Source organism: Capra hircus, chromosome 27 (assembly GCF_001704415.2).
Source record: "Capra hircus breed San Clemente chromosome 27, ASM170441v1, whole genome shotgun sequence".
In the NCBI taxonomy this organism is placed as follows: Eukaryota; Metazoa; Chordata; class Mammalia; order Artiodactyla; family Bovidae; genus Capra; species Capra hircus.
In genome coordinates, this window is record NC_030834.1 from 7015638 (window position 1) to 7040992 (window position 25355).

The 25355-nt window shown below is 44.4% G+C and overlaps 1 protein-coding gene across 3 annotated transcripts in view; it reads right to left on the reverse strand.

The window, feature by feature from the left end:
* Positions 1–25355, reverse strand: part of PSD3 (pleckstrin and Sec7 domain containing 3) — a 489705-nt gene that overhangs the window by 336466 nt on the left and 127884 nt on the right. For 2 of the 3 annotated variants that reach the window (XM_018041858.1, XM_018041859.1), the window contains exon 2: positions 16317–16425. The exons of the other annotated variant lie outside the window; for it this stretch is intronic. In XM_018041858.1, coding sequence (XP_017897347.1) covers positions 16317–16425 — 109 coding nt within the window. The remainder of the gene's footprint in view (positions 1–16316; positions 16426–25355) is intronic. 3 annotated transcript variants of the gene reach the window in all.

The following is a 25355-nucleotide window of genomic DNA, read 5'->3' on the forward strand; positions in this document are numbered from 1 at the left end:
GCCCTATTTTTAGTTTTTTGAGGAACATCCATATTGTTTTCCAGAGTGGCTGTGCCAATTTATAGTCCCAGCTACAGTGTAAGAGGGTTCTCAGGATAGAGAGGATACTAACTCCCTTTTACAGATAAGAGCACAGACAGAGTTTAAGCCTCCAGCCAACACACAGTTAGAAGATAAAAGAAGGATAAGAAATACCCCTCAGACCAAAATTAAAAAAAAAAAAAAAAAAAAAGGAAAAGGAATTTAGTTGGCAGCCCAAACATGAGAATGCAGAGAGCAGAAGGAAACAAAGCTTCTACTTCACACTGGGCTGTACTTTATCTCTGTCTGTTACTCTACCACATGGTGCAAATTTAAACATTTTCTCTTGTTGCTCCCATTAGCTTATTTACAATAATACTTACCTTGTCTTTTATTACATAAACCATGTAAACATCATTTATAATGAATATCCAACATGCCGTTTATAAATAGTAATATAATTCAGTTATCGTTGACTAGTCTGATTATTCCCAATATTATCTTAGGTAGACTCTTACATGAACACTGGCTAATCAATATTACTCAGAATATAATCAAAATATAAGCCTCGCTGCCTCAAAGGCAACTTCCACAAAGTAAGTGATTCGTGTCTGTCTTGTTCACTCCTGTAGTCTCATCTAGGAAATATAAACGTCAGACTGCAAAGTCAGGTCACGATGGCAAAATACTCAAGGGAACTTTTTTAAGCAGTAGACAAGGAGAATTTCTATGGTCAGTTGGGAAAATGCCTTCCTCGTGTTTGGGGCTGCGGTGAAACAGGACCCAGGGTACCAGCATAGAAGGAATGATTCAGAGTCCAGCTAAAGCGGTGACCGCACCAAAGACGGAACTTAAAAGCGAATTCTCGGAGGAACTGAACCTTCCCCAAAGTAGAAAAGCCAGTAATAATCCAAATGGCATTTAAGGGAGTAACTAAAGTAGCCCGAAGGGCCCTAGGATCCGCACTCATCAAGCCAGCCTTTAGTCAACTTAGGACTGTAATTCTCTCTCCTGGAAACTCCTTTACTTATTTCCTATTTCTTTTTTTTTTCTTTCAGTAAGAGATACTGTTCATAAACGCTCACCATGTTTGGACAAGGAATTCTGCTTTCCTGAGCCTCAGTTTTCACGTATTACTTTAACAGTAAAGTCAAGTTTTCCAGCCTTTTGTACTCAATAAAATAAAAATTTGCAGTTAATTTTGAACATGACTTGAACAATTAATTACTGTAGACAAACAAGATGTTTACTTCAGGGGGTGCTGTAAGGTTACACTGAGAAGGCTGCCTGGAAAAGTTACCTGAAAACTACAAGACGGTGTCCAGATCTGACATCCACCTGAGCCCAGTCCATCTCACACTTCCGCTGAGCGGAAATGCTCATCGTATGCAGACCACCAGGCAGGAAAAGGGGGCTTCCCAGGTTGTCCAGTGGTGAAGCAGCAGACGCAGGAGGCCTGGGTTCAGTCCCTGGTTTGGGGAGATCCCCTGGGGAAGGAAATGGCAACTCACTCCAGGATTTTTGCCTGGAAAATTCCATGGACAGAGGAGCCTGGCGGGCTACAGTTCATGGGGTCGCAAAGAGCTGGACACAACTGAGCAACTGAGCACATGTGTCCACACACAGGAAAAGGGAAAGACGTCAGGATCTTAGAAGAAAAATGCCATCAGCCAAACCAGACCACGAGGCAAAGGCCTAGAGCTGGACTGGGATGATAGGACAAGGAGGACAAACAAACTCTAGGCCAGTTGGTATTCTTTAACTACAGCGTGGAGAAAGCCAAACAAAGTAAATCTTACCGAGTAAAATTAGGTGTCAACAAGGCTTCATTCCCATTTGTGTTGGCAAAAAGACCACTCATCTTAAGATAATGAAAACATAATGAGAAAAACATGCCACATACCCACAGCTAGAAGCAGGTCCCATACAGTCTAATTAGCTCACCTTGGTAGAGGTCTCAGGAGTCCAGAAGGGATGCGTGTCTCAGGCTGAGTGGGAGGGAAGATTCAGGGCTCTCTCTAGAGAGCCCTTGGGAGCTGCCCTACCCTTCTCCACAGACAGGGTCAAGTCCCTGCCATTCACAAGCCACGTGCTACACACCCACACCACCTCACCCACCGCTGTCACTCCTGGAAGGCACTGCCAAGAAGAAGGAACCTGGACTAAGCAAACAGATTCTCTCTTTCTCAGGAACCTGCAAGGCATGTGAGCAATCAAGGGCAGCCTACTCTCTGAACTGGGCCTACCATTATCGGGAAATTGGGTCTGTCCGGAGAATCCCAGGGACGGGGGAGCCTAGTGGGCTGCCGTCTATGGGGTCGCAGAGAGCCGGACAGAACTGAAGCGACTTAGCAGCAACAGCAGCAGAGAAGCAGAAAAAAGCGGAGTCGATAACTTCTAACTACCTGACGCGTGTCCCATGTTACACACCCAGCATGCCGAAACCAGCGGACGTCCCTATAAAACGAGCTCCAGGGAGAGAATTCCTTTCTCCTTTTCACCATTTCCCCTCCAGTCACTTTAGTGCCGTCCTTCAGGTCCTCGTCTCTGCCGTATCTGTCATCCCCAAGACTATTACTTTCTTACAGTCTCATGCAACTACCCCTCCATTCTTATTACTATCTCTTCCTACAACAGATACCATCTCTTCTCCAGGGTGCTTCAGGAGTTAACTCCCGATCCTAAACAGCCTACCCTCCTCAACATGAATTCAGGCTTCCCTGGTGGCTCAGAGGTTAAAGCGTCTGCCTCTAATGCGGGAGACCTGGGTTCGATCCCTGGATCAGGAAGATCCTCTGGAGAAGGAAATGGCAACCTACTCCAGTATTCTTGCCTGGAGAATCCCATGGATGGAGGAGGTTGGTGGGCTACAGTCCATGGGGTCACAAAGAGTGGGACACAACTGAGCGACTTAACTAACTAACGCACTCTGAGCAACTTCACTGGATTAATCTTCCTAACACACTCTTCCAATGGTACTGTTGTTACTACTGTCCCCTATATATCTAATCCTTTCCCCCAAACAAAACAAATTTTAAATGGATCCCCAGTGCAACTAAACTAAAGCTGTAATTCTTTAACTCAGGAATCGGTAGACTTTTTCTGTAAAGGACCAAACAGCAAATATTTTTAGCTCCATGGGCCATATAGTCTCGATGCAAATACGCAATTCGGCCATTATAGCAAAAACAGTCAGAGACGATCGTAAATTAACCCATGGCTGTGTTCCAATAAAACGTCTTCTATTAATACAAAGAGAAGAAATAAGCAGGATTTGGCCCAAGGGCCATAGGTTACCAACTCCTGCTTTATAAACCCTGTCACTCAAGACCCTTAGCAACCTGGCCACTAACTACCCTCACCTTATTCCCATACTGCCATCTTGATGGCACTAAGTATCAGATTTTTCTTTTAAAATAAACACATTGCTGTTGTTGTTTAGTCACTACATTGTGTCTGACTCTTTGCGACCCCATGAACTGCAGCCTGCTAGGCTCCTCTGTCCATGGGATTTCCCAGGCAAGAATACTTGAGTGGGTTGCCATTTCCCTCTCCAGGAGATCTTTCTGACCCAGGGATCAAGCCCACGTCTCCTCATTGCAGGTGGATTCTTTACCGCTGAGCCACTAGGGAAGACCCATAACAAACATATAGCAAGTAAAACTAAGGATGCTATAAGAAAAGTACAGTTTTATAAACTAAAACACTGAGAACAGAGGGGCGAAGCAGCTTCCAGCCAGGACCAGAAGCCAGGAAAAGAGCCACGACCTACTGCTGCTTCTCTGTAGGTCAACTCAGCGTCCCCCCAAAGGGCAAAATCACAGCGGACTTTGTTTCAACCAGTTATTCCCTCCTCCCCAGACTCTCTCTGACCATCTGTTATCTCCCCACGCAAATCCCCCTTCTCACTGAAGTCCTCCAGGCTTGACCCAACTCACAGTGACCACTCCCTCTCATCTATTCTTAAAGCAGGTAGGTATTGCTTCTTTTCTTTGGGTCCTCATACATTGACGCTTTCAAACTGTGATGCTGGAGAAGACTCTTGAGAGTCCCTTGGACAGCAAGGAGATCAAACCAGTCAATCTTCAAGGAAATCAACCCTAAATATTCATTGGAAGGACTGATAATGAAGCTGGAGCTCCAGTACTTTGGCCACCTGATGGGAAGAGTCGACTCACTGGAAAAGACCCTGACCCCGGGAAAGATTGAAGGCAGGAGGAGAAGGGGGAGAAAGAGGATGAGATGGTTGGATGGCATCACCAACTCACTGGACATGAGTTTAAGCTAACTCCAGGAGATAGGGAAGGACAGGAAAGCCTGGCATGCTGCAGTCCATGGGGTCACAAAGAATCAGACACGACTCAGCAACTGAACAACAACAAAGCATTCATGATCTCATACTGTCTTCCCCATCTACTTATGCTGCATCTTCACAGACTAGGTAAGTACTGCAGCATTTAGAAGTTAAAAGATATTCATTCATATTCATTCATTCTTCACTAGGATGGTGATGTTAATGTACAAGGCAATCCATGGATATATGGACCTAAAATCATTCTCATCAATTCCCACATTTATACAGATTATACCAGGTGGTCTCTGTATAGTAAATATATCAACTTAATGGAGAAAGAAACTAAAAGCATTAAGTCAATCCCTTTGACTTTTCCAGTATGAGGTACTTCTTGCAAAAACAATAATGACTATAAATTCACTAATTCAAGTACTTAAAAGAGCTTATTTTATGAGAAACACCCCCTTAATGTCATTGATTTAGGATAATAGTTGAATCTGTAGGACTAGGAAAATATAATCCTCAGAGAAGTGGTTCTTAACTTTTTTGGCATTATGGATCTCTTTGAGAAAGGTATGGCTCCTCTCCCAATAAAACATCCAGATAAATATTTTTACAAACTTTGCATTAAATGTCTGGGGGCTTACAGACCCTCTGAAGTTAAGAAACCCCCTTCATGTTAGGCACTCACAGACCTCACTCACCTAAGAAATTTTCCTTTTAATTCACGTTATTCAAATTTCAATGCACCAAGAGGACCTAGCACCAAGGGGGCAGGACGAGAAGGGGACGACAGAGGATGAGATGGCTGGATGGGATCACTGACTCGATGGATGTGAGTCTGAGTGAACTCCGGGAGTTGGTGATGGACAGGGAGGCCTGGCGTGCTGTGATTCATGGGGTAGCAAAGAGTCAGACACGACTGAGCGACTGAACTGAACTGAACTGAACTGAACTATATCCCAATTAGCAGATGTTGGAGGGGAGGGGGAAATGACAGCAATGACAGAGATTTCATTTCACGTCACTGCCTGCAAGAAAAGCGTGGTGACTAGACACACATCACTCAGAAGGAGCCACACACGTTACCACAAGACCCTGCACAGCAGAAGCGGCAATTCCACCTCCTAAAACACCCATGCTGAGAAAATCAGCAGGAGCAACTAATTATAAAATGTCTCTTTAAAATTCAAATTCGTAAATAAAAATGAGTTCTTGAAATAAACACCAAGGGAGTAACACACACACACACTGTAAATAAATAATATTAATGATACATACATAGCTGCTGAACTGTAATTCCCTTTTAAGTAAAACTAATCTGTTAAATGCTTTGCTAAATCGGATTTAATTTTTATATCTTTTGCACTCAGCACACGACAATGAGAGCAAGATGTCACAAAAACCTAAATTTTAAGACCGAACATTAAAATAGCTGGGGCTTCCCAGGTGGCTCAGTGGTAAAGAATCTGCCTGACAGTGCAGGAAGCATAGGAGATGCAGGTTCGATCCCTGGGTCGGGAAGATCCTCTGGAGAAGGAAATGGCAACCTGATACAGGATTCTAGCCTGGAGAATCCCATGAACAGAGGAGCCTGGCGGGATACTGTCCATGGGGTCGCAGAGTCGGACCTGACTGAGCAGCATATATACTTGTTACGAGGTAAGGGGCGGGGCGGGGCGGGGGTGGGGTGAGGGCGGGGGAGGGGCGGGGCTGGGGTGAGGGCGGGTGGGGAGGAGATTAAAGACAGAGCAACGGTGGTTCTTAGATCTGCACTCAGCCACGCCCTACTGATTCAGGGAGGAAGGCAATTCAATTCTGACTATTGGAAACTGTTTCTTCAACTTGCTTTTGGCTGCTTTTATTATTATAATCATACTTAATGCCTCGCCTGGAGGATCCTGCCCCTCTGCATGACTATAAACTAAAGTTTTAGCCTTTGTTCAGCTCAGAGATAGCTTGTCCCTACCAACCTGTGAATAGAAGAGATTAACACACCCTTTTCAAAGGCAGGCCATTCTCTCAGAGATGTTTTGCAAGACTGAAGACCCTTTCACTTTACCTCCCCACTGCCTCTCCCTCTCTATTCTGCCTTCCGACTTGAATTCCTCATTGCTTCTTTCCCTCTGATCAATAAAAGAACCTGACATCCAAACCCCAATAAGACGGTTATTTTGAGGCGCTAGCGTGCTATCTTCTCAGTCAGCTGCTCTCTGATTAAAGTCTCCTCTTTGCTTCTACACCTCCTCTCTTTTGGCCTGTCCTGAAGCGAGCGGAGCGAGCTTGGGACTCAGTAACACCATTACTATTACACTATAAAATGGTTAAAATCAAACTGTCTGTAGAGGTAATAACCCACTCTGAATAGGTAAATTTATGAATTTGGAATTGCCAAAACAACCAGATTCCAATCAAGGTAACCAGCTATGATCTCAGTAACATTTAGTGAAAGAAAAACCTTTCATAAACTTGAGCCTTTCAGAATCACTAATTCAATGACAGAGACAGACTGTAAGGTACAGTGGGGAACCCCCACCAAAGACAGTGGTCATCAGTCAAGTTGATAGGGGTTATATAAAGCTTCTCAAGATATACACTTTCAATGGCGGTGACTTCAGTTCAGTTCAGTTCAGTCGCTCAGTCGTGTCCGACTCTTCGCGACCCCATGAATTAATTGCAGCAGGCCAGGCCTTCCTGTCCATTGGCCTCCCTGTCCATCACCAACTCCAGGAGTTCACCCAATCTCATGTTCATCGAGTCGGTGATGCCATCCAGCCATCTCTTCTGTCGTCCCCTTCTCCTCCTGCCCCAATCCCTCCCAGCATCAGAGTCTTTTCCAATGAGTCAACTCTTCGCATCAGGTGGCCAAAGTATTGGAGTTTCAGCTTTAGCATGACCGCTGAACTTATTTAAAGCCTTCCAGGATCACAGCTCTGCCTGCAATGCAGGAGAGCCGTATTCGATTCCTGGGTTGGGAAGATCCCCTGGAGAAGGGATAGGCTACCCATTCCAGTATTCTGGGGCTTCCCTTGTGGCTCAGCTGGTAAAGAATCTGCCTGCAATGCGGGAGACCTGGGATCCATCCCTGGGTTGGGAAGATCCCCTGGAGAAGGCAAAGGCTACTCACTCCAGTATTCTGGCCTGGAAAACTCCATGGACTGTATAGTCTGTGGGGCCATAAAGAGCCGGACACGAATCAGCGAGTTTCACTTTAACGATCACCGCTTAATTCACTTTATCCGAGCCCCTTTCCGCCGTCCTCCACAACTTCACTCTAATCTCCTCCTAGAACAGAACATCCTCCCAATTCTTTCCATATATTCAAACACTGCCTAGCCTGCAAGCCACAGAATGAACGAGCGTCCCTCCCAGAAGCCTCTGCGCGCGCCTTCACCAAGGCACAGAACGAACGAGCGTCCCTCCCAGAAGGCTCTGCGCGTGCCCTCACCAAGGCACAGAACGAACGAGCGTCCCTCCCAGAAGCCTCTGCGCGCGCCGTCACGCCCTGCTGCGCTCGCCCTGTACTGTACACAGTAGGACCACACACCCCTGACCGCCTAGGCTGCTCCTGCCTTCAACAGTTTGCCCCCTGATAAGAGCCTACGCGTGGTCATCAGCGTGGAGTGAGTCACTGGCTCATGAGATTCACACCGACTGTCTGGCGCTCAATCACACATGATCTACTTAATGGCTCCAAGCATGACTGTTATCTTACCTGTAAAGTTCATTGGCTTTTCATAATCAGCGATTAGCACTGTCGAGTACATAGCGAATACTCAGTAACTATTTGCAGAAATTAACCAAATGTATTAAACAAGAAAAACTCATTTCCTGCCCCTCCTCTTCTCCCGCACACTATCTAGATATAAGAACCAAGCCTATACGAATCTCAGCTCCCAAAGAATTCTGGGGAACTTTCCACAACAAAGTCTCTAATCTTTTTTTTTTTTTTTCCTTAACCAGAAAATGAAAACAGGGTCTCAATTTCAATTGTATTCATTTTGACAGGACTCAGAGTTCACCATACAGCTGTTCCAGGGACAGCTGAGGGGCCATACTTAAGATCTTTAACAATCCATCATTGGAAGGGGTAGCTCTCTAAACTGCTTTTCCCGGTACAGCTGGACTATGCGCTGAGTGGTCCCTCAGTTCAGTTCAGTCGCTCAGTCGTGTCCGACTCTTTGCGACCCCATGAATCGAAGCACGCCAGGCCTCCTTGTCCATCACCAATTCCCAGAGTTTACCCAAACTCATGTCCATCCAGTCAGTGATGCCATTCAGCCATCTCATCCTCTGTCGTCCCCTTCTCCTCTCACCTCCAATCCCTCCCAGCATCAGGGTCTTTTCCAATGAGTCAGCTCTTCGCATGAGGTGGCCCAAGTATTGGTCCCTACTCCCCTTTTAACCAATAGAAACTTTTTTTAAAATAGTTTGCAATGTTTCTGATGCACTGAAATAAATGTTTAAGAGTTGACCCTGGCCTCAAGGACACGACTGTCTTATCAGTGAACCAAGCCTGAAGGTACTCTGCAATATATGAAGAGCATAAAGAAAAGCAATGTTTGGGGGAGGCACAGACAAGGCAGCCATGGAAAAGGGTGCCAGGTCTTGTCTACTGTTACCCTGCCTCTTGCCAAGAAACCTCTAATTCTACAATGTTGAATGCAAATAGCAATTTTAATTTATGTTTCAGTGTTTTATGTATTTTTTACTTCTGTCATCTTCCTTGCATTTTAATTTCCCTCTGCCTAAATGTGGGAAGTGGGTTGTTGAAAATTATACTCCAAGGAAAGGAAGCAGGCTGGGTGCTCTGATCACAGTGGGTAAAAAATGTAGACACTTCAGTACGCTGCCCATCTAGCGTCTGCTTTCCTCCAACTTCATTGCCCTAATGCTGCCAAGCGAAAGGAACAGGTACTAAGCAATCCGGTGCTTCAGGCCACACCTGCTTTTCCTGCCACAGAAAAACTACAAGGAGCTGTTGTGCTGATCTACGTCCCTAACGAAAGAATGAACTGGAAATCTTATCGACCAACAGCTTCGTTTTTTTAAGCAGTAAAACTGTGCCTTCAGAATGATGTTGCCACAGAAGCCCAATATGTAAAACAAAGAGAGGGTGCTGGATTTCCCTGCGGTCCGGTGATTTAAAAATCCACCGGCCAGCGCAGGGGACATGGGTTCTATCCCTGGTCGGGGAACATTCTGTATGCTGTGGGGCAACTAAGCCGATGTGCCACAATTAGGGAACCCCGCACTCTAGAGCCCATGCTCCGCAACGGGAAGCCACCGCGGTGAGAAGCCAAGCGCTGTAACAGAGAGCAGCCTCCGTTACTGCAACAGAGACAGCCTTCGCACAGCAATGAAGACCTAGTGCAGCCAAAAGTAAACATTTTTTTTTAAAAAGGGGGTGCCTTTGGTTAACTGGAGTAGGGCAGGGATTCATACCACCATCACCTCATTTCCCAATGCTCAGGGAAACACAAAGACCATAGTTTAAAGATTTTTTTAAACAGTGAAGCCAGAAGAGTCATTTACTCAATATCATACTACTGATTAATGACAAAGTCATAATCACAATCCAATTTCATCTGAAGTCAGTAGGCTAGCAATTGGGGTACAAGGGCATCACACTCTGATTCTTTGTGATGCTATAGGATGGGGTGGGAAGACATGGGCTCCGAAGTTATGCTCAAACGGACATCCCAGTTCCATGATTTACGTGTTACCTAAGGATAAATTATTTAAACCTCACTGAGCCTCATCTGTGAAATAAAGAGGTTGGAGAACCAGCATCAGAGGACTCTTCTGAGGGTTAAAAAACAACCAATATAAAAATTTCCTGGCAGAGTATCTTTTACATAATAGGTGTGTGTTCCCAGGTGGCTCAGCGGTAACGAATCTACCTACCAGTGCAAGAAATGCAGGTTCAATCCCTGGGTCAGTAGGATCCCCTGGAGAAGGAAATGGCAACCCATCCAGTATTCCTGCCTGGGAAATCTCATGGACAGAGGAGCCTGGCTACAGTCCATGGGGTCACAAGGGGTCAGACAGGAGTGAGTGACTGAGCACACACACAACACATACATATAACACACCCAACTCAAGACTGAACCAAAAAATTAAGGGAAATATCCCATTCACTTTGTCAGCCATAATTTAACACAGGACAAAACAAGGCAACCACTAAAAAGTTACCAGAAACAGCCAATTTATGATCTTCCACATTCAGTTCAGGTCAGGCGCTCAGTCGTGTCCGACTCTTTGCGACCCCGTGAATCGCAGCACGCCAGGCCTCCCTGTCCATCACCTACTCCCGGAGTTCACTCAGACTCACGTCCATCGAGTCAGTGATGCCATCCAGCCATCTCATCCTCTGTCGTCCCCTTTTCCTCCTGCGCCCAACCCCTCCCAGCAGCAGAGTCTTTTCCAGTGAGTCAACTCTTCACATGAGGTGGCCAAAGTACTGGAGTTTCAGCTTTAGCATCATTCCTTCCAAAGAAATCCCAGGACTGGTCTCCTTCAGAATGGACTGGTTGGATTTCCTCGCAGTCCAAGGGACTCTCAAGAGTCTTCTCCAACACCATAGTTCAAAAGCATCAAATCTTCCGCGCTCAGCTTTCTTCACAGTCCAACTTTCACATCCATACATGACCACTGGAAAAACCATAACCTTGACTAGACGGACCTTTGTTGGCAAAATAATGTCTCTGCTTTTGAATATGCTATCTAGGTTGGTCATAACTTTTCTTCCAAGGAGTAAGTGTCTTTTAATTTCATGGATCTTCCATATTAGTCTTTCAATTATGACAATAGTACTCAGTTCTTCAAAACTTTTTGTAAAATTTATATATGAGGAAAAAAAGACCAGACTAGCTCTCATATATTATTTAATGCATCTTATATTCAAGCATTATTATTATCAGAGCGTGTCCATCTGAGAATATAGCTGGTTAATATTTCTATTTCAAAAACATAAATGTTTTTACCATGAAAATTCCAAATCTTTAATTTTGTAACATCATAATGAGATTAAAATACCACAGATTTAATGTATATTTGTACACCATTGGAATTTTTATAAACCTTCAGATTAGATTAAGCAGAAAGAACAAAGGCATACTAACTGACCTCCAGAACAAGTCTGAAAGAAATCTGCAGCAGGAAAAGCAAATAGCACTTGGCAGTTTGAGAACTGCTACAAAAATGTGTTACACACTCTGTCCAGCAGAGAGAGGTGTTGTTTAACTAGTAACAGAACTCAGACCTGCAGCTTTGTACTTGAACTTCTTTCCAAGCTTTCAAGAAAAAAAAAAAAAATATATATATATATATATATATATATATAAACAAATTGAAGAAAAATCTAGAAATCTGCCATGAGGGATCCATAATTAGCTTAAAATGATATCAAAGTATGGTCCACCTTTCCAAGATCTTCAAGGGCTTCCCTTGGGGCTCAGCTAGTAAAGAATCTGCCTACAATGTGGGAGACCTAGGTCTGATTCCTGGGTTGGGAAGATCTCCTGGAGAAGGGATAACCTATCCACTCCAGTATTCTTGAGCTTCCCTGGTGACTCAGCTGGTAAAGAATCTACTTACAATGTGGAAGACCTGGGTTTGAGACCTGGGTTCGATCCCTGGGTTGGGAAAACCCCCTGGAGAAGGGAAAGGCTAACCCACTCCAGTATTCTGGCCTGGAGAATTCCATGGACTGTATAGTCCATGGGGTCACAAAGGGTCGAACACGACTGAGCGACTTTCAAGATTACTTGTGCCAAAGAACCTGTCGCACCCTTGGGTGCAAGACAGCCTGAGAAGGAACAAAGGGGCACCAGGTCCAGCTCCAGCTGGCCAGGCCTGGTACTGTCCTGAGCAACCCCCAGCCTCATTCATGCCTAATGCTGGAGTCCAAAGAAGCGGGTGAACAGTGGCAGCTGGGTCCCTAATTTCATCACACTCTGTGTGTGTGTGTGTGTGTGTGTGTGTGTGTGTGTGTGTGTTAGTCACTTCAGTCATGTCCAACTCTGTGTGACCCCATGGACTGTAGCCCGCCAGGCTCCTCTGTCCATGGGATTTTCCAGGCAAGGATACTGGAGTGGGTTGCCATTCCCTTCTCCGGGGGATCTTCCTGACGGAGGGCTTGAACCCAGGTCTTCCGCACAGGGTTCCCAGGCAGATTGTTTACCATCTGAGCTACCTGGGAAGCCCTCACAGTTTTTAAACTATACCTTGTTGCTCAAGGCATGCCAGTCCTTGAATTAAATACCTACCCTCCCCACCACCCATAAAAACATCCTCACTTAGCGGTAAATACATACTGAATTTTAGCTTGAGAGACCCAGTAACTGTCCTGTCACAGCGACAAAAGTCCAAAGTGGGTGCCAGGCGGGGAGGGACACAGGGCAGGCAAACCCCACATGTAGAGGTCTGCAGCCATCTACCTTGAGTGATTTCAACAGTCATTATGATCATTTCAGATCGTGCTGTTGACCTAGACAACTTCATACATACACACACACCCATATCTGACACCTGCAGACGGAGATATCTAAACGCACACACATCTATGTCTCTGTTTTACTGCATTTGGTCACCTCCTAACTGCTGGACGCTTCAGCTCTCAGCATCTCACAGGCCCCTCGCTTCCTCATATGCTTCCACGAGTCACCTGTCCTCCCCCCAGGCCAAGAACAGTCTCACTTTTCTTCAAAGACCTCAAGCATTTCCTCCCTCTGGTTTTCCCCCAAAAGACTGACTGACCTCAGCCATCTGATACCGCTTCAGGAACACTTCAAAGACTGTACTTTCCAAAAATGAAGCCCCTCCTGTCAGAGTGGACCCCGTGTGACTGGCTGAGAGAAGCCCCTGCATCCAGTAAGAGAGGACGAGTGACACCGGGGAAGTCTGGGAGGCGCGGGTGGGCTCGTGTGCCACCTTCTTTCTCTCCTTGCAGCTCAGCGCAGCTCCACAAATATTCCAACAGCTGACGGGAGTAGAAGCAAGGCAACCTCTGGGGTGACCCCCCACCCCCAACCCCTCATTAAGCCACAGCATAAAGGATGTCATGTGTAGCCCAAAGCCTCTCAGCAATCATCAACTCTGGACTCGCCCTTGAAAAGCTCATGAAGTTGCGACAGCTCCCAGAAAGCAGCAAGGAACAGACACCAGAGAAGCAAGATCGACTCTCTTCTTTCACTATATTGATAAACAGATCACAGAATCCAGATCTTAGTTCCCAGCCAAGGGACTCCTCCCACTGTTCACACGTTCCCCCATACCCCATCCAACACCCTAAACTCTTGTCACAGATGCAAAACCCCTGCAATAAGCAACACTGTGCAAACTGTCTTAAACTGTCTTCTCTGGACCCTCCCACCCTCACCCCATGTGAACTCCCAGCTGACTGACAAAGCCTAAGCCTCCTGTCCTAGAGCAGGGGCACTTCCCTCGGGCCTCACTGGGGTCCTGGACCAACAGACCGCCCCTGACCTGGCTGAGTCATTACCGGCGACCACCTGACTGATACTGGGGATGTATTCAGCAGGCACTGTCAGCGTTTCCGTTTTCCCAGCAGGCTGCTTCTGCAGCACTTAGACAGTTTCAGCCACTTATTTAATCCACTTGGAAAAACAAAAACAAGTGGGAAAAGGTATGCCTATCAAGCAAATAAAATCGCTGTCTTATTCTGTCTACTACCTTTCCCCATGGTCTTTTTTTCAATAATTTTTTATTTATGTCTGCTCTGGGTTGTCACTGCTGTAAGCAGGGGCTCCTCTCTGGCTGTGCTGCACAGCCTTCTTGCTGCAGGGGCTTCTCTCGTTGCAGAGCTTGGGCTCGGGGTGGGGAGGGGGGCGTGGGCTTCAGTAGTTGCAGCATGTAAGTTCAGTAGTTGTGGCGCACAGGCTTAGCAACTCTGCAGCCTGTGGGATCTTCCCAGACCAGAGACAGAAGCCATGTCCCATGCATTGGCAGGTAGAGTCTCAACCACTAGACCACCAGGGAAGTCCCCCTGTGGTCTTTTGAGTTTGGGCCATGTTTCAGTGATAGATGAATGGTCAATATAAAGAAACTTCAAGAGTATTCTTGAAGTGATAAAAATGTGCCATTTCTTTCTGAAGATTTTTAAAAGTACTTTTCAAAAATTAACATAAACTTGCCTCTTATACCCCTGCTACAATAAGCAACAATTTCTGCTGCCCATTCCAATTTCCAGATCAATTATCTGGATTTATCTCTCTAAAACAGTACTTGGCACTTTGTCTCTGCATACCAAAATGAAATGCAAACTCTTCACTCTCCATGATTCTGCCCCTCTCTAAATGGTTATTTTTCTAAATCTCTCTCTCACTGATAAGCTTTGCAAACCAACCTGGCCAGTTTCCTCCCTATTCTGCAAACAATCTGTGTTTTCTGTCACCATACCCTTCACATCATTCCCCCAGTCTGAAATGCCCTCCCCCAAACCTCAATTAACCAGAATACTAGTCATTCTTGGAGAACAGTGCAGCTTTTACCTATTCCATGAAGCCTTCACCAGCACAGCTGAAGTGATCACTGCCTTGCTCTGACCAAAGAATTAGCCCCCAGGGGGCAAGGACTGTCTTCTATTTCTCTGCACCCTGACAGTGCCCAACACAGGTGACTAGCACATAAGAAGTGTTCATTACATAGATCTGTTTAATAAATGCATGCACCCTAATACCCCTGCAAAATAACATCACACTAGAAACTAACAATACCAACCATTTTTACCAAGGCAAAGAAGGAACAGAAGGTTTAAAATGTTATTTTGATTCACCTGTGGTAAACTGGGAAAACTACTCAAAACCTATGAGTAACAAAGACCCAAACTCACCCACCAGTACGTCAAAGGACTATGTAGAGCTCTGACATTACTTCTATATAGTAAAGTAAAAATCATGTTTTATCAAAGTTAAAAAGAAAAAAATTTTAGTCAGCACAAAATCACAAAGTTAAGGCTATGCCAAAAAGGAGATTTAAACAGTCTTGGGGTGATCACAATCAGTATTTCCCATCTGGAGAAATAATGAATAAATGATTAAGTATCCTAAACCTCAAGCTTAGAACAGTATTTATGCTACATAATAAAAGCAGAATATTTTAATAATTTAGCTGTTTAAGACTTCCAACTACTGAAATATTTAAGAAATATTCATTATTAAGGTAAAAGGAATTATTAATATACGCTGCATTCTTGCTATCCCCAGATATTATGGAGCCCATTATATAATCTTATCTAACATATGAGTCAAAAGGAACAGCTATCATTTGACTTCTTCAACTGAACCATAGCTACATTAGGTCAGATTCCCTGTCTACCCAAAACAGAAATCAGTATCAGACAGTGATGGAGCTGAGGAGAGTAAGGACTGTACTTTCTCTAAACATCAGCTTCAAAGGTCAGGAATATCATGATGATCACAATAAATAATAATGGCAGCAAACACTCATAAAGCATTTATTACATGTCAAGCATGGTTCTGAGACCTTTACATACATCAATCTACTTAATCCTCAGAAGGATTCTGAGATATGTCTCACTATAATCCCATTTGACAGTTGAGAAAACTGAGGCAAAAAGAGCGTAGACAACTCACTCAGGGCCACGCATCTCCTAAGTTATAGGCTAGGTTCACACTGAAGAAGTCGAGCTCAAGAGCCCGGGGTCTTAACTGCACGCAGTACCCCTTCCCTGCCTCGCTCCCAGGACTAACACCTCCCATCGAGGACTAAGTGAGCACCTCTCAATCTGCATAGCTGCCTTCCCACTTCCGTGAAACCTGTTTGCTTTCATTATTCATCAAATAATTCTACATCTTTCCAAGTGTAGAATTCACAAACACAGGATGTGATTCTAGGAGCCTGTGATAGATAATCTCAAGTCACTTCTTGGTTTGAAGAATTCTCAGCTTCTGAGATTTGAAATTTTAATATCTCTTTCTATCTGTTACCTGAAAGAGGAAGGCAGGGAAACACTTACTAGTATCTGGAGTTTTCTCTTCAGATCTGCCAAATAAAAATTCATATTTGGCCTTGGCAACACTCTGGGAATGTGCTGATGCATTGTTAACCCAAACAAATGTCTCTGCCTGCAAAATCAGAGCAAAACAAAGACATCATTAAAAATACATCATACAAAATACATCACAAAGCAAATCAACCAACAAGAGAATGGTTATGACAGACCCACTGGATAGAATACTATACAGCCATTAAAAATGAAACATGAAAAAACATAACAGGACATAAATTGGAATACAAGCAAGGTTACAACCATATAAAAAGAGAAACATACAAACATCTATAGGGGAACAAGAGAAACTTGTAAAGTCTGGGCTTGATTGGGAGGGCACAATTATGGTAGAATTTTTTAAAATTAAGTATATGTTCTTAATAACTTTTTTGCAATGAGAAAACTATATTTTATTTTTAGGCACATCATTTTCCAAACGATTATCATCACCCACAGCCCATAGCAGGAATATTTCTATGAATGGGTTCTGCTAAAGTATGTCAACAAAAAGTAATCTTTCCCCAAAAGCAACCATATTAGGGTCTTTTTTGCCTAAATTTAGGCAAACAGGAGTCCCAAGCATCCCACTTACATTTGTTATCCTAAATTTAAGCATCTGTCCCCGTGTTCTCTGGAATCCTAAAAGTCCCTCATTTGAAAGAAAACTACAAGGTGACTGAAAGTGGTTCACACCATGATTCTCAGTTCCCATCACTCTCTTCCTGGCTGCTTTAAGCAGCTGCCAAAACTCGGGAGAGCCTCCTTTCTCTGGCCTAGAATTAATGAAAAATAAGTAATAAGGTAGCAATTTCAAAACACAAAGAAATGAGACTGAAGCCAACCAGGGAGTCATCTTTCTGCCTCTTCACTCTGAACTCAAAAATTAACCAGGATACAGATATTATCACACGTGACCTCTGTCTTCTAATTCTGAGACATCTTCCTTCTCACGTCCGAGCAGCAACTGACCACTCACTTTAGGAGAGAGGAGCATGAAGAGTTTTATCAGAAACCAGGCAGCTACTTCAAAGAGGAGAGTTTCACGATGTCTGTTTTATCTTTTGTAGCAGAAATGATTGACAGCAATGAGGAGGCCCATGGCTAGGTTATGAATATCTCCTCACCCTCTGCGGGAAGATACCCTGGAGGAGGAATTGGCAATCCACTCCAGTATTCTTGCCCGGAGAATCCCATGGAAAAAGGAGCCTGGCGAGCTACAGTCCATTGGATCAAAAAGAGTCAGACACAGCTGAGCGACTTAGCACGCACCTTCACCCTCTGCAGACAGGTTCAGTGGACAGCTGTCCTTGAATACCAATATCAAAGACCTTCTTGAACAGTTTTAAGATAGCAGTTTCTTAAAATAGCTCTAGCAGTTTCTTAAAATAGCTCTATAATCACTTAATGTTCGCAACATGTAAAATTATTCTTTCTGGAAAAGGTGCACACTCCTCTTGGAGTTGCATGTTTTATAACCACAGGCTGTTAATTATCCTTTTCCCCAGTGGACAGGCAATATTAACTTTTTGATGTGTTCAGGGAGCTTCAGGCTGATAAAAGGAGGAACCTGGTGGCCTAATTTAGGCGAATTAGGCAGATATACCTGCAGATACGAGAAGGATGAGAGCTGGGAAAGGACAGAAACATACATGTAGGCAGAGGGAGGGTCACACACAATGGCCTCAAAGTATGACAGCACCAGGTTACCCCAACAACTGAGGGAGACCAATGTCGTCACAGAACAGTGGGTTCACGTGCAAGCGCAGAGGTGGACCAGGGAATAGCATCGGAGGAAGACACACTGAAGAGGAGCCAGGGGCCAAAACCACAGGATGTGCAGGCCAAGGAAAGGCTTGAAAGGAAGTCACTGGAAGGTTTTAAACCTATGGTGGTTCATTAACATTTTCAAAAGATCATTCATTTACACTTTAAAAAAATTATATGGTTCTTATAAGGGAAATTTTTCCATCACTTTGCCAACAAACGTTTGTATAGTCAAAGCTATGGCTTTTCCAGTAGTCGTGTATGGATATGAGAGATGGACCATAAAGACGGCTGAATGCTAAAGAACTGATCTAGCACTCTGGTGCTAGAGAACACTCTTGAGAGTCCCTTGGACTGCAGGGAGATCAAACCAGTCAACCCTAAAGGAAATCAACTCTGAATATTCATTGGAAAGACTGATGCTGAAGCTGAAGCTCCAATACTTTGGCACCTGATGTGAAGAGTCAACTCATTGGAAAAGACCCTGATGCTCGGAAATATTGAAGGCAGGAGGAGAAGGGGGTGACAGAGGATGAGATGGTTGGATGGCATCACTGACTCAGTGGACATGAGTTTGAACAAACTCTGGGAGATAGTGAAGGACAGGGAAGCCTGGCGTGCTGCAGTCCATGGGGTCACAAAGAGCCGGACACGACTGAACGACTGAACAACAAATAAGGGAAGCAGATTGGAGTAAGTCGGGAGGAATCAGAGATACCAGTTGGAAGTATAAACTAGAATTTGCGAAAGCTTCAGGCCAGATGATGGCAAGGGAACAGAAGTAGATAAATGCGGAACATATTTTGTAGGAAGAACCTATGTGAACTTTCCAATAAATCGGGTTTAAGGAATAAGACAAAGGAAGAAACCAAGCACAGCCGTAAGGGCTAACACTGGCTAACCACTCGCCCCAGGCCAGGCTGCTCCCATGTAGAACATGAGGCATCTCACATAACGCGCAGGTCGGTCCTGCTGGATGGGCACTCTGCCATCCCAGCCTCACAGGCACAGAAAGGGAGGCCACGAGTGGATAAGTCACGTGTCCAAGCTGGCACAGCTGGTAAACTGTGGATCCCAGATTCAGATCCTGAATCTAGAACCCGTGGCCCAGAAAATGACACCTAGGAATCTGGCTTGAGCAGCTGGGTGGTGTGTTGGAACGGGGGAGACTGGAGAAGATACACTATCAATAGCTTGGATTTGGGCCTAGGTAACCTCAGGAAAACAACAGAGAATAAGATTTTTAAAACTCCACTACTTAGGAAAAGAATCTGTAAAAGAATGGATATGTGGGGACTTCCCTGGGGGCCAGTGGCTGGGATTCTGTGCTTCCACTGCCGAGGGCCTGGGTTTATTTCCTGGTCAGGGAACTACAATCCCACAAGCTATGCATTGCAGCAAAAAAAAAAAAGAAAGAAAAGAAAAATGTATATATGTATAACTGAATCACTTTGCTGTACACCTGAAACACACAACATTATAAATCAACCATCAGTTCAGTTCAGTCGCTCAGTCGTGTCCGACTCTTTGCGACCCCATGAATCGCAGCACGCCAGGCCTCCCTGTCCATCACCAACTCTCGGAGTTCACTCAAACTCACGTCCATTGAGCTGGTGATGCCATCCAGCCATCTCATCCTCTGTTGTCCTCTTTTCCTCCTGCTCCCAATCCCTCTCAGCATCAGTCTTTTCCAATGAGCCAACTCTTCGCATGAGGTGGCCAAAGTACTGGAGTTTCAGCTTTAGCATCAGTCCTTCCAAAGAACACTCAGGGCTGATCTCCTTTAGGATGGACTGGTTGGATCTCCCTGCAGTCCAAGGGACTCTCAAGAGTCTTCTCCAACACCACGGTTCAAAAGCATCAATTCTTCAGCACTCAGCTTTCTTTACAGTCCAACTCTCACATCCATACATGACAACTGGAAAAACCATAGCCTGGACTAGATGGACCTTAGTTGGCAAAGTAATGTCTCTGCTTTTCAATATGCTATCTAAGTTGGTCATAACTTTCCTTTCAAGGAGTAAGCATCTTTTAATTTCATGGCTACAGTCACCATCTGCAGTGATTTTGGAGCCCAAAAAAATAAAGTCTGACACTGTTTCCACTGTTTCCCCACCTATTTGCCATGAAGTGATGGGACCAGATGTCATGATCTTCATTTTCTGAATGTTGAGCTTTAAGCCAGCTTTTTCACTCTCCTCTTTTACTTTCATCAAGAGGCTTTTGAGTTCCTCTTCACTTTCTGCCATAAGGGTGGTGTCATCTGCATATCTGAGGTTATTGATATTTCTCCCGACAATCTGATTCCAGCTTGTGTTTCTTCCAGCCCAGCATTTCTCATGATGTACTCTGCATAGAAGTTAAATAAGCAGGGTGACAATATACAGTCTTGACATACTCCCTTTCCTATTTGGAACCAGTCTGTTGTTCCATGTCCAGTTCTAACTGTTGCTTCCTGGCCTGCATATAGGTTTCTCAAGAGGCAGGTCAGGTGGTCTGGGATTCCCATCTCTTTCAGAATTTTCCACAGTTTATTGTGACCCACACAGTCAAAGGCTTTGGCATGGTCAATAAAGCAGAAATAGATGTTTTTCTGGAACTCTCTTGCTTTTTCAATGATCCCGTGGATGTTGGCAATTTGATCTCTGGTTCCTCTGCCTTTTCTAAAACCAGCTTGAACATCAGGGAGTTCACGGTTCATGTATTGCTGAAGCCTGGCTTGGAGAATTTTGAGCATTACTTTACTAGCATGTGAGATGAGTGCAATTGTGCGGTAGTTTGAGCATTGTTTGGCATTGCCTTTCTTTGGGATTGGAATGAAAATGGACCTTTTCCAGTCCTGTGGCCACTGCTGAGTTTTCCAAATTTGCTGGCATATTGGGTGCAACACTTCCACAGCATCATCTTTCAGGATTTGAAACAGCTCAACTGGAATTCCATCACCTCCACTAGCTTTGTTCATAGTGATGCTTTCTAAGGCCCACTTGACTTCACATTCCAGGATGTCTGGCTCTAGGTGAGTGATCACACCATCGTGATTATCTGGGTCGTGAAGATCTTTTTTGTACAGTTCTTCCGTGTATTCTTGCCACCTCTTCTTAATATCTTCTGCTTCTGTTAGGTCCATACCATTTCTGTCCTTTATCGAGCCCATCTTTGCTTGAAACATTCTCTTGGTATCTCTAATTTTCTTGAAGAGATCTCTAGTCTTTCCCATTCTGTTGTTTTCCTCTATTTCTTTGCATTGATCACTGAGGAAGGCTTTCTTATCTCTTCTTGCTATTCTTTGGAACTCTGCATTCAAATGCTTATATCTTTCCTTTTCTCCTTTGCTTTTCGCTTCTCTTCTTTTCACAGCTATTTGTAAGGCCTCCCCAGACAGCCATTTTGCTTTTGGAAGTCAAGAAACACCTGGAGTAACAGACAAATTTGGCCTTGGAGTACAGAATGAAGCAGGGCAAAGGCTAATAGAGTTTTGCCAACAGAACATACTGGTCATAGCAAACACCCTCTTCCAACAACACAAGAAAAGACTCTATACATGGACATCAGTAGATGGTCAACACCGAAATCAGAATGATTATATTCTTTGCAGCCAAAGACGGAGAAGCTCTATACAGTCAGCAAAAACAAGACCGGGAGCTGACTGTGGCTCAGATCATGAGCTCCTTATTGCCAAAGTCATACTTAAATTGAAGAAAGTAAGGAAAACCACTAGACTATTCAGGTACAACGTAAATCAAAATCCCTTATGATTATACAGTAGAAGTGAGAAATAGATTTAAGGGACTAGATCTGACAGATAGAGTGTCTGATGAACTATGGATGGAGGTTCGTGACATTGTACAGGAGACAAGGATCAAGACCATCCCCATGGAAAAGAAATGCAAAAAAAAAAAATCAATCATATCCTAATATAAAATTAAAATTAAATTTTAAAATTTTTCAATTAAATCAAACCTTAAAATGCTGATTTTTGCATCAGCAGAAATGTACATCAAAACCACAATGAGATATCACCTCACACCTGTCAGAATGGCCTTCATCATCAAAAGGAATACAAATAATGTCGGTAAGGATGTCGAGAAAAGGGAAACTGTCTACCCTGTTGATAAGGAAAAAAAATAAAACAGAACTCCATTACTGTGGTGCTACAAAGTAAGAAGAGATGCCACTGATGAAGCACCAGTTGTAAGAAATTCCAGGAAGGTAAGTTTCTGACACACCTTCTCCACTAAAAGCCTGGGAACTATTCTCCAAAGAGATGCTCGTCTCGCGCAACATGCTTAACCTCAGTTCCAGTGTTTTTCATTCTTTGCTGTATGAACTGCCTGGGAATCTTGTTAAAATAGAGATCAGCAGGTCTGCGATGGGGCCTGAGACTGCATTCCTAGAAAGTTCCCAGAAAATGCTGACACCACTGGTCCACAGGGCGAACTTGTGCTAAAGCCTGGAGGTGACGTGGTGTTCAAAGCACACTCAGACGCTCACAGAAGAGAAAGACCTGTTAAAAGGATGCTCTAACCAGGGCTCCCCCCTAGCTAAGCACAACATCCTCTGACAATTGTGGGGAACCCCAGAACCCAGCATTCCCCTGACCTGCCCACTGAAGCAAAACGTGCTCAGCTTACATGAGCTATTCTTAAAGCTGGGTGCCCCACTGACATATCCTGCTCCCACGTCAAGGGTTACAAATCTTCAGCCACCTACTTCTACAAAACTTCGGCAGGTCAAAAAAGCTGAAATATTCAGCGCTACTTTTTCTTCTGTTTTACTAACTGAATAATATACATTCTTTATCACAGCCATTTTAGAAACATAAATGTTATTAGGGTATGAAATAACATTAAGTAAACAGACTGTCAGCTGAACTAGGCTTGAATCCCAAGTGAGACTGCCACCCAATCACATTAACGTTCAGTCTTGGACTTCAGCTCCCCTATTGATAAACCGAGTTATTCCAATGCATCTCTAAGGCCCCTTCTATTTTGGAAACACAGTGATTCTTCACATTTCTGAACCACCTTCACAGATGTTTTATTAAGAGGAATAACACAAATCTTTTGCCTTGTGATCCAGTTACAATGATGTGGTCACCAAAACATGCCCTACCTACATTTAAAGTTAGCAGTCCACCTTTAATTGGACAGGACAAAAAAAAAACTCAACCTTATGTTTTGCACAGCTTTTCAAATTTACAAACAATTTTCACCTAATATCATCCAAGTCTCAGGATGTTGCTGATGATAATTACCCACTTCAGATACAAGAGAAACGCTGTGCCGTGCTTAGTCGCTCAGTCATGTCCGACTCTTTTCGACCCCAGGGACTGTAGGCCACCAGGCTCCTCAGTCCAGGCTAGAATACCGGAGTGGGTGGCCATTTCCTCCCCCAGGGTACCTTCCCAACCCAAGGACCAAACTTGTACACTGGCAAGAAGATTCTTTACCACTGAGCCACCTGGGAAGCCCATGTTTATTTCTGTATCTAATTAAAAAACCATGAGTTCACACGGACATGTTTGCCATAAGTATATCTCTGATGCTTTCACTTACAAATGAGTTACTAATGAAATAATCAAAGACTTAATGAGTAATTGTTGTCCCACCTATACTGCCCTCTGTTAAACTGAAGTTCACTCAAACATACTTTGCTCTTCCACTATAATTAAGAAAGTTGTATAGCTGAAAGACAAAAGCAAAATCACCCATTCCTTCAGCCTGCCAGGCTATATAGCGAGAGATTCGAATCCCGTCACGTGCAGCATTTTTCCCTTTAGAAATATATTTGACATGTCCCTACACAAAAGCCAGTGGAAAAAACATCAGTGTTTGAGAGGAAGTAATTGCCCAAATAATCTGCAATTCCCTACAACCAGCTCCTCCTCCCATGATAAGCTAATCGGATAGATATTCCAAAAGCCAGGAAAGGTAACCAAAGGAAAGTGGGACTGGCAGACTCTCAAGAGCAGAGAGAGGCCAGAAACAGCCAAGAAACAAGTGAGACAACAGATCTTCTAAAGGTTAGACTGCAAGGAGATCCAACCAGTCCATCCTAAAGGACATCAGTCCTGAATATTCAATGGAAGGACTGATGTTGAAACTGAAACTCTAATACTCCAATACTGATGTGAAGAGCTGACTCATTGGAAAAGACCCCGTTGCTGGGAAAGATGGAAGGCGGGAGGAGAAGGGGATGACAGAGGATGAGATGGTTGGATGGCATCACTGACTCAATGGACATGAGTTTGAGTAAACTCTGGGAGTTGGTGATGGACAGGGGGACCTGGTGTGCTGCAGGCCATGACTGAGCGACTGAACTGAACTGAAAGGTTAGAAAGAACATCCAAACCAGAAGCCAAAGCAGGCATAGACCACCAGGCTAAGAAAAAGACTGAGGGGGTGCGGGGAGCAGGACTCACCTCATCACCACGCAGACTTGCTGTCAGCCTGCTTTAACTGTGTGAGCGCAGAGGGAAGAGCTGAATCCACGGCCCGTTTAAAAGCCCCTGGAGGCCCATTCTCATTTTCCCACCACCTGCTACCCACCTACTCAGCTGTCTTCCTGAAAGCACACTCCCCTGGGAAGGGCAGGGCCAGGGGGAGAGGAGGCTCCAGCACAGAGACGCAGAGTCCCCACCCTGCCTGCCACTAAAACTGAAGGCAAAGGGAAGGGTATGTGAGCAAGGCGCTGGCCAACACAAAGGACTCTTCCCTGGATCATCTGTATCTTTGGGCCCCATCTTCAGTTGTCTTCTAAGCAAATGGAAATACTACCTGCCCTTTCTAGGAACTGAGCCTGCCCTGGCTTATTCACAATATATTATGACTTATTACAAATGGGAACAGTGCCTTTTTTTTTTTAATGTGATGTAGAAAGTCAGGGGCTAAGAAACTAGGACAATAAACCTTCCTTTGTAACACAGTCTCCATAAAACTAAAATAAGACACAGGGATCAAGTTTTCTTGACTGCTTCTTCATGAAGGCACCAAGTAACGAAGGTGTTGGAGAACTTCAAAGAAAGAATTTAAAAGAAAACCAGCAATCAACCATTACATGTTCACAACACACCCTCTGCCTTTCCCACCACGTTGTAATCAGTAATGACAGAGGGCGAGACCCTTGATGGCAAGTGTGCGGACCCAGGGATAGAAGTCTACCTTTTGCCTTTCTCTTTGCCCTGCTGACTCCCACCTACCTTCCTCGGGCTCTGGATCTGATAGTCTTTAAAACTAATAAATA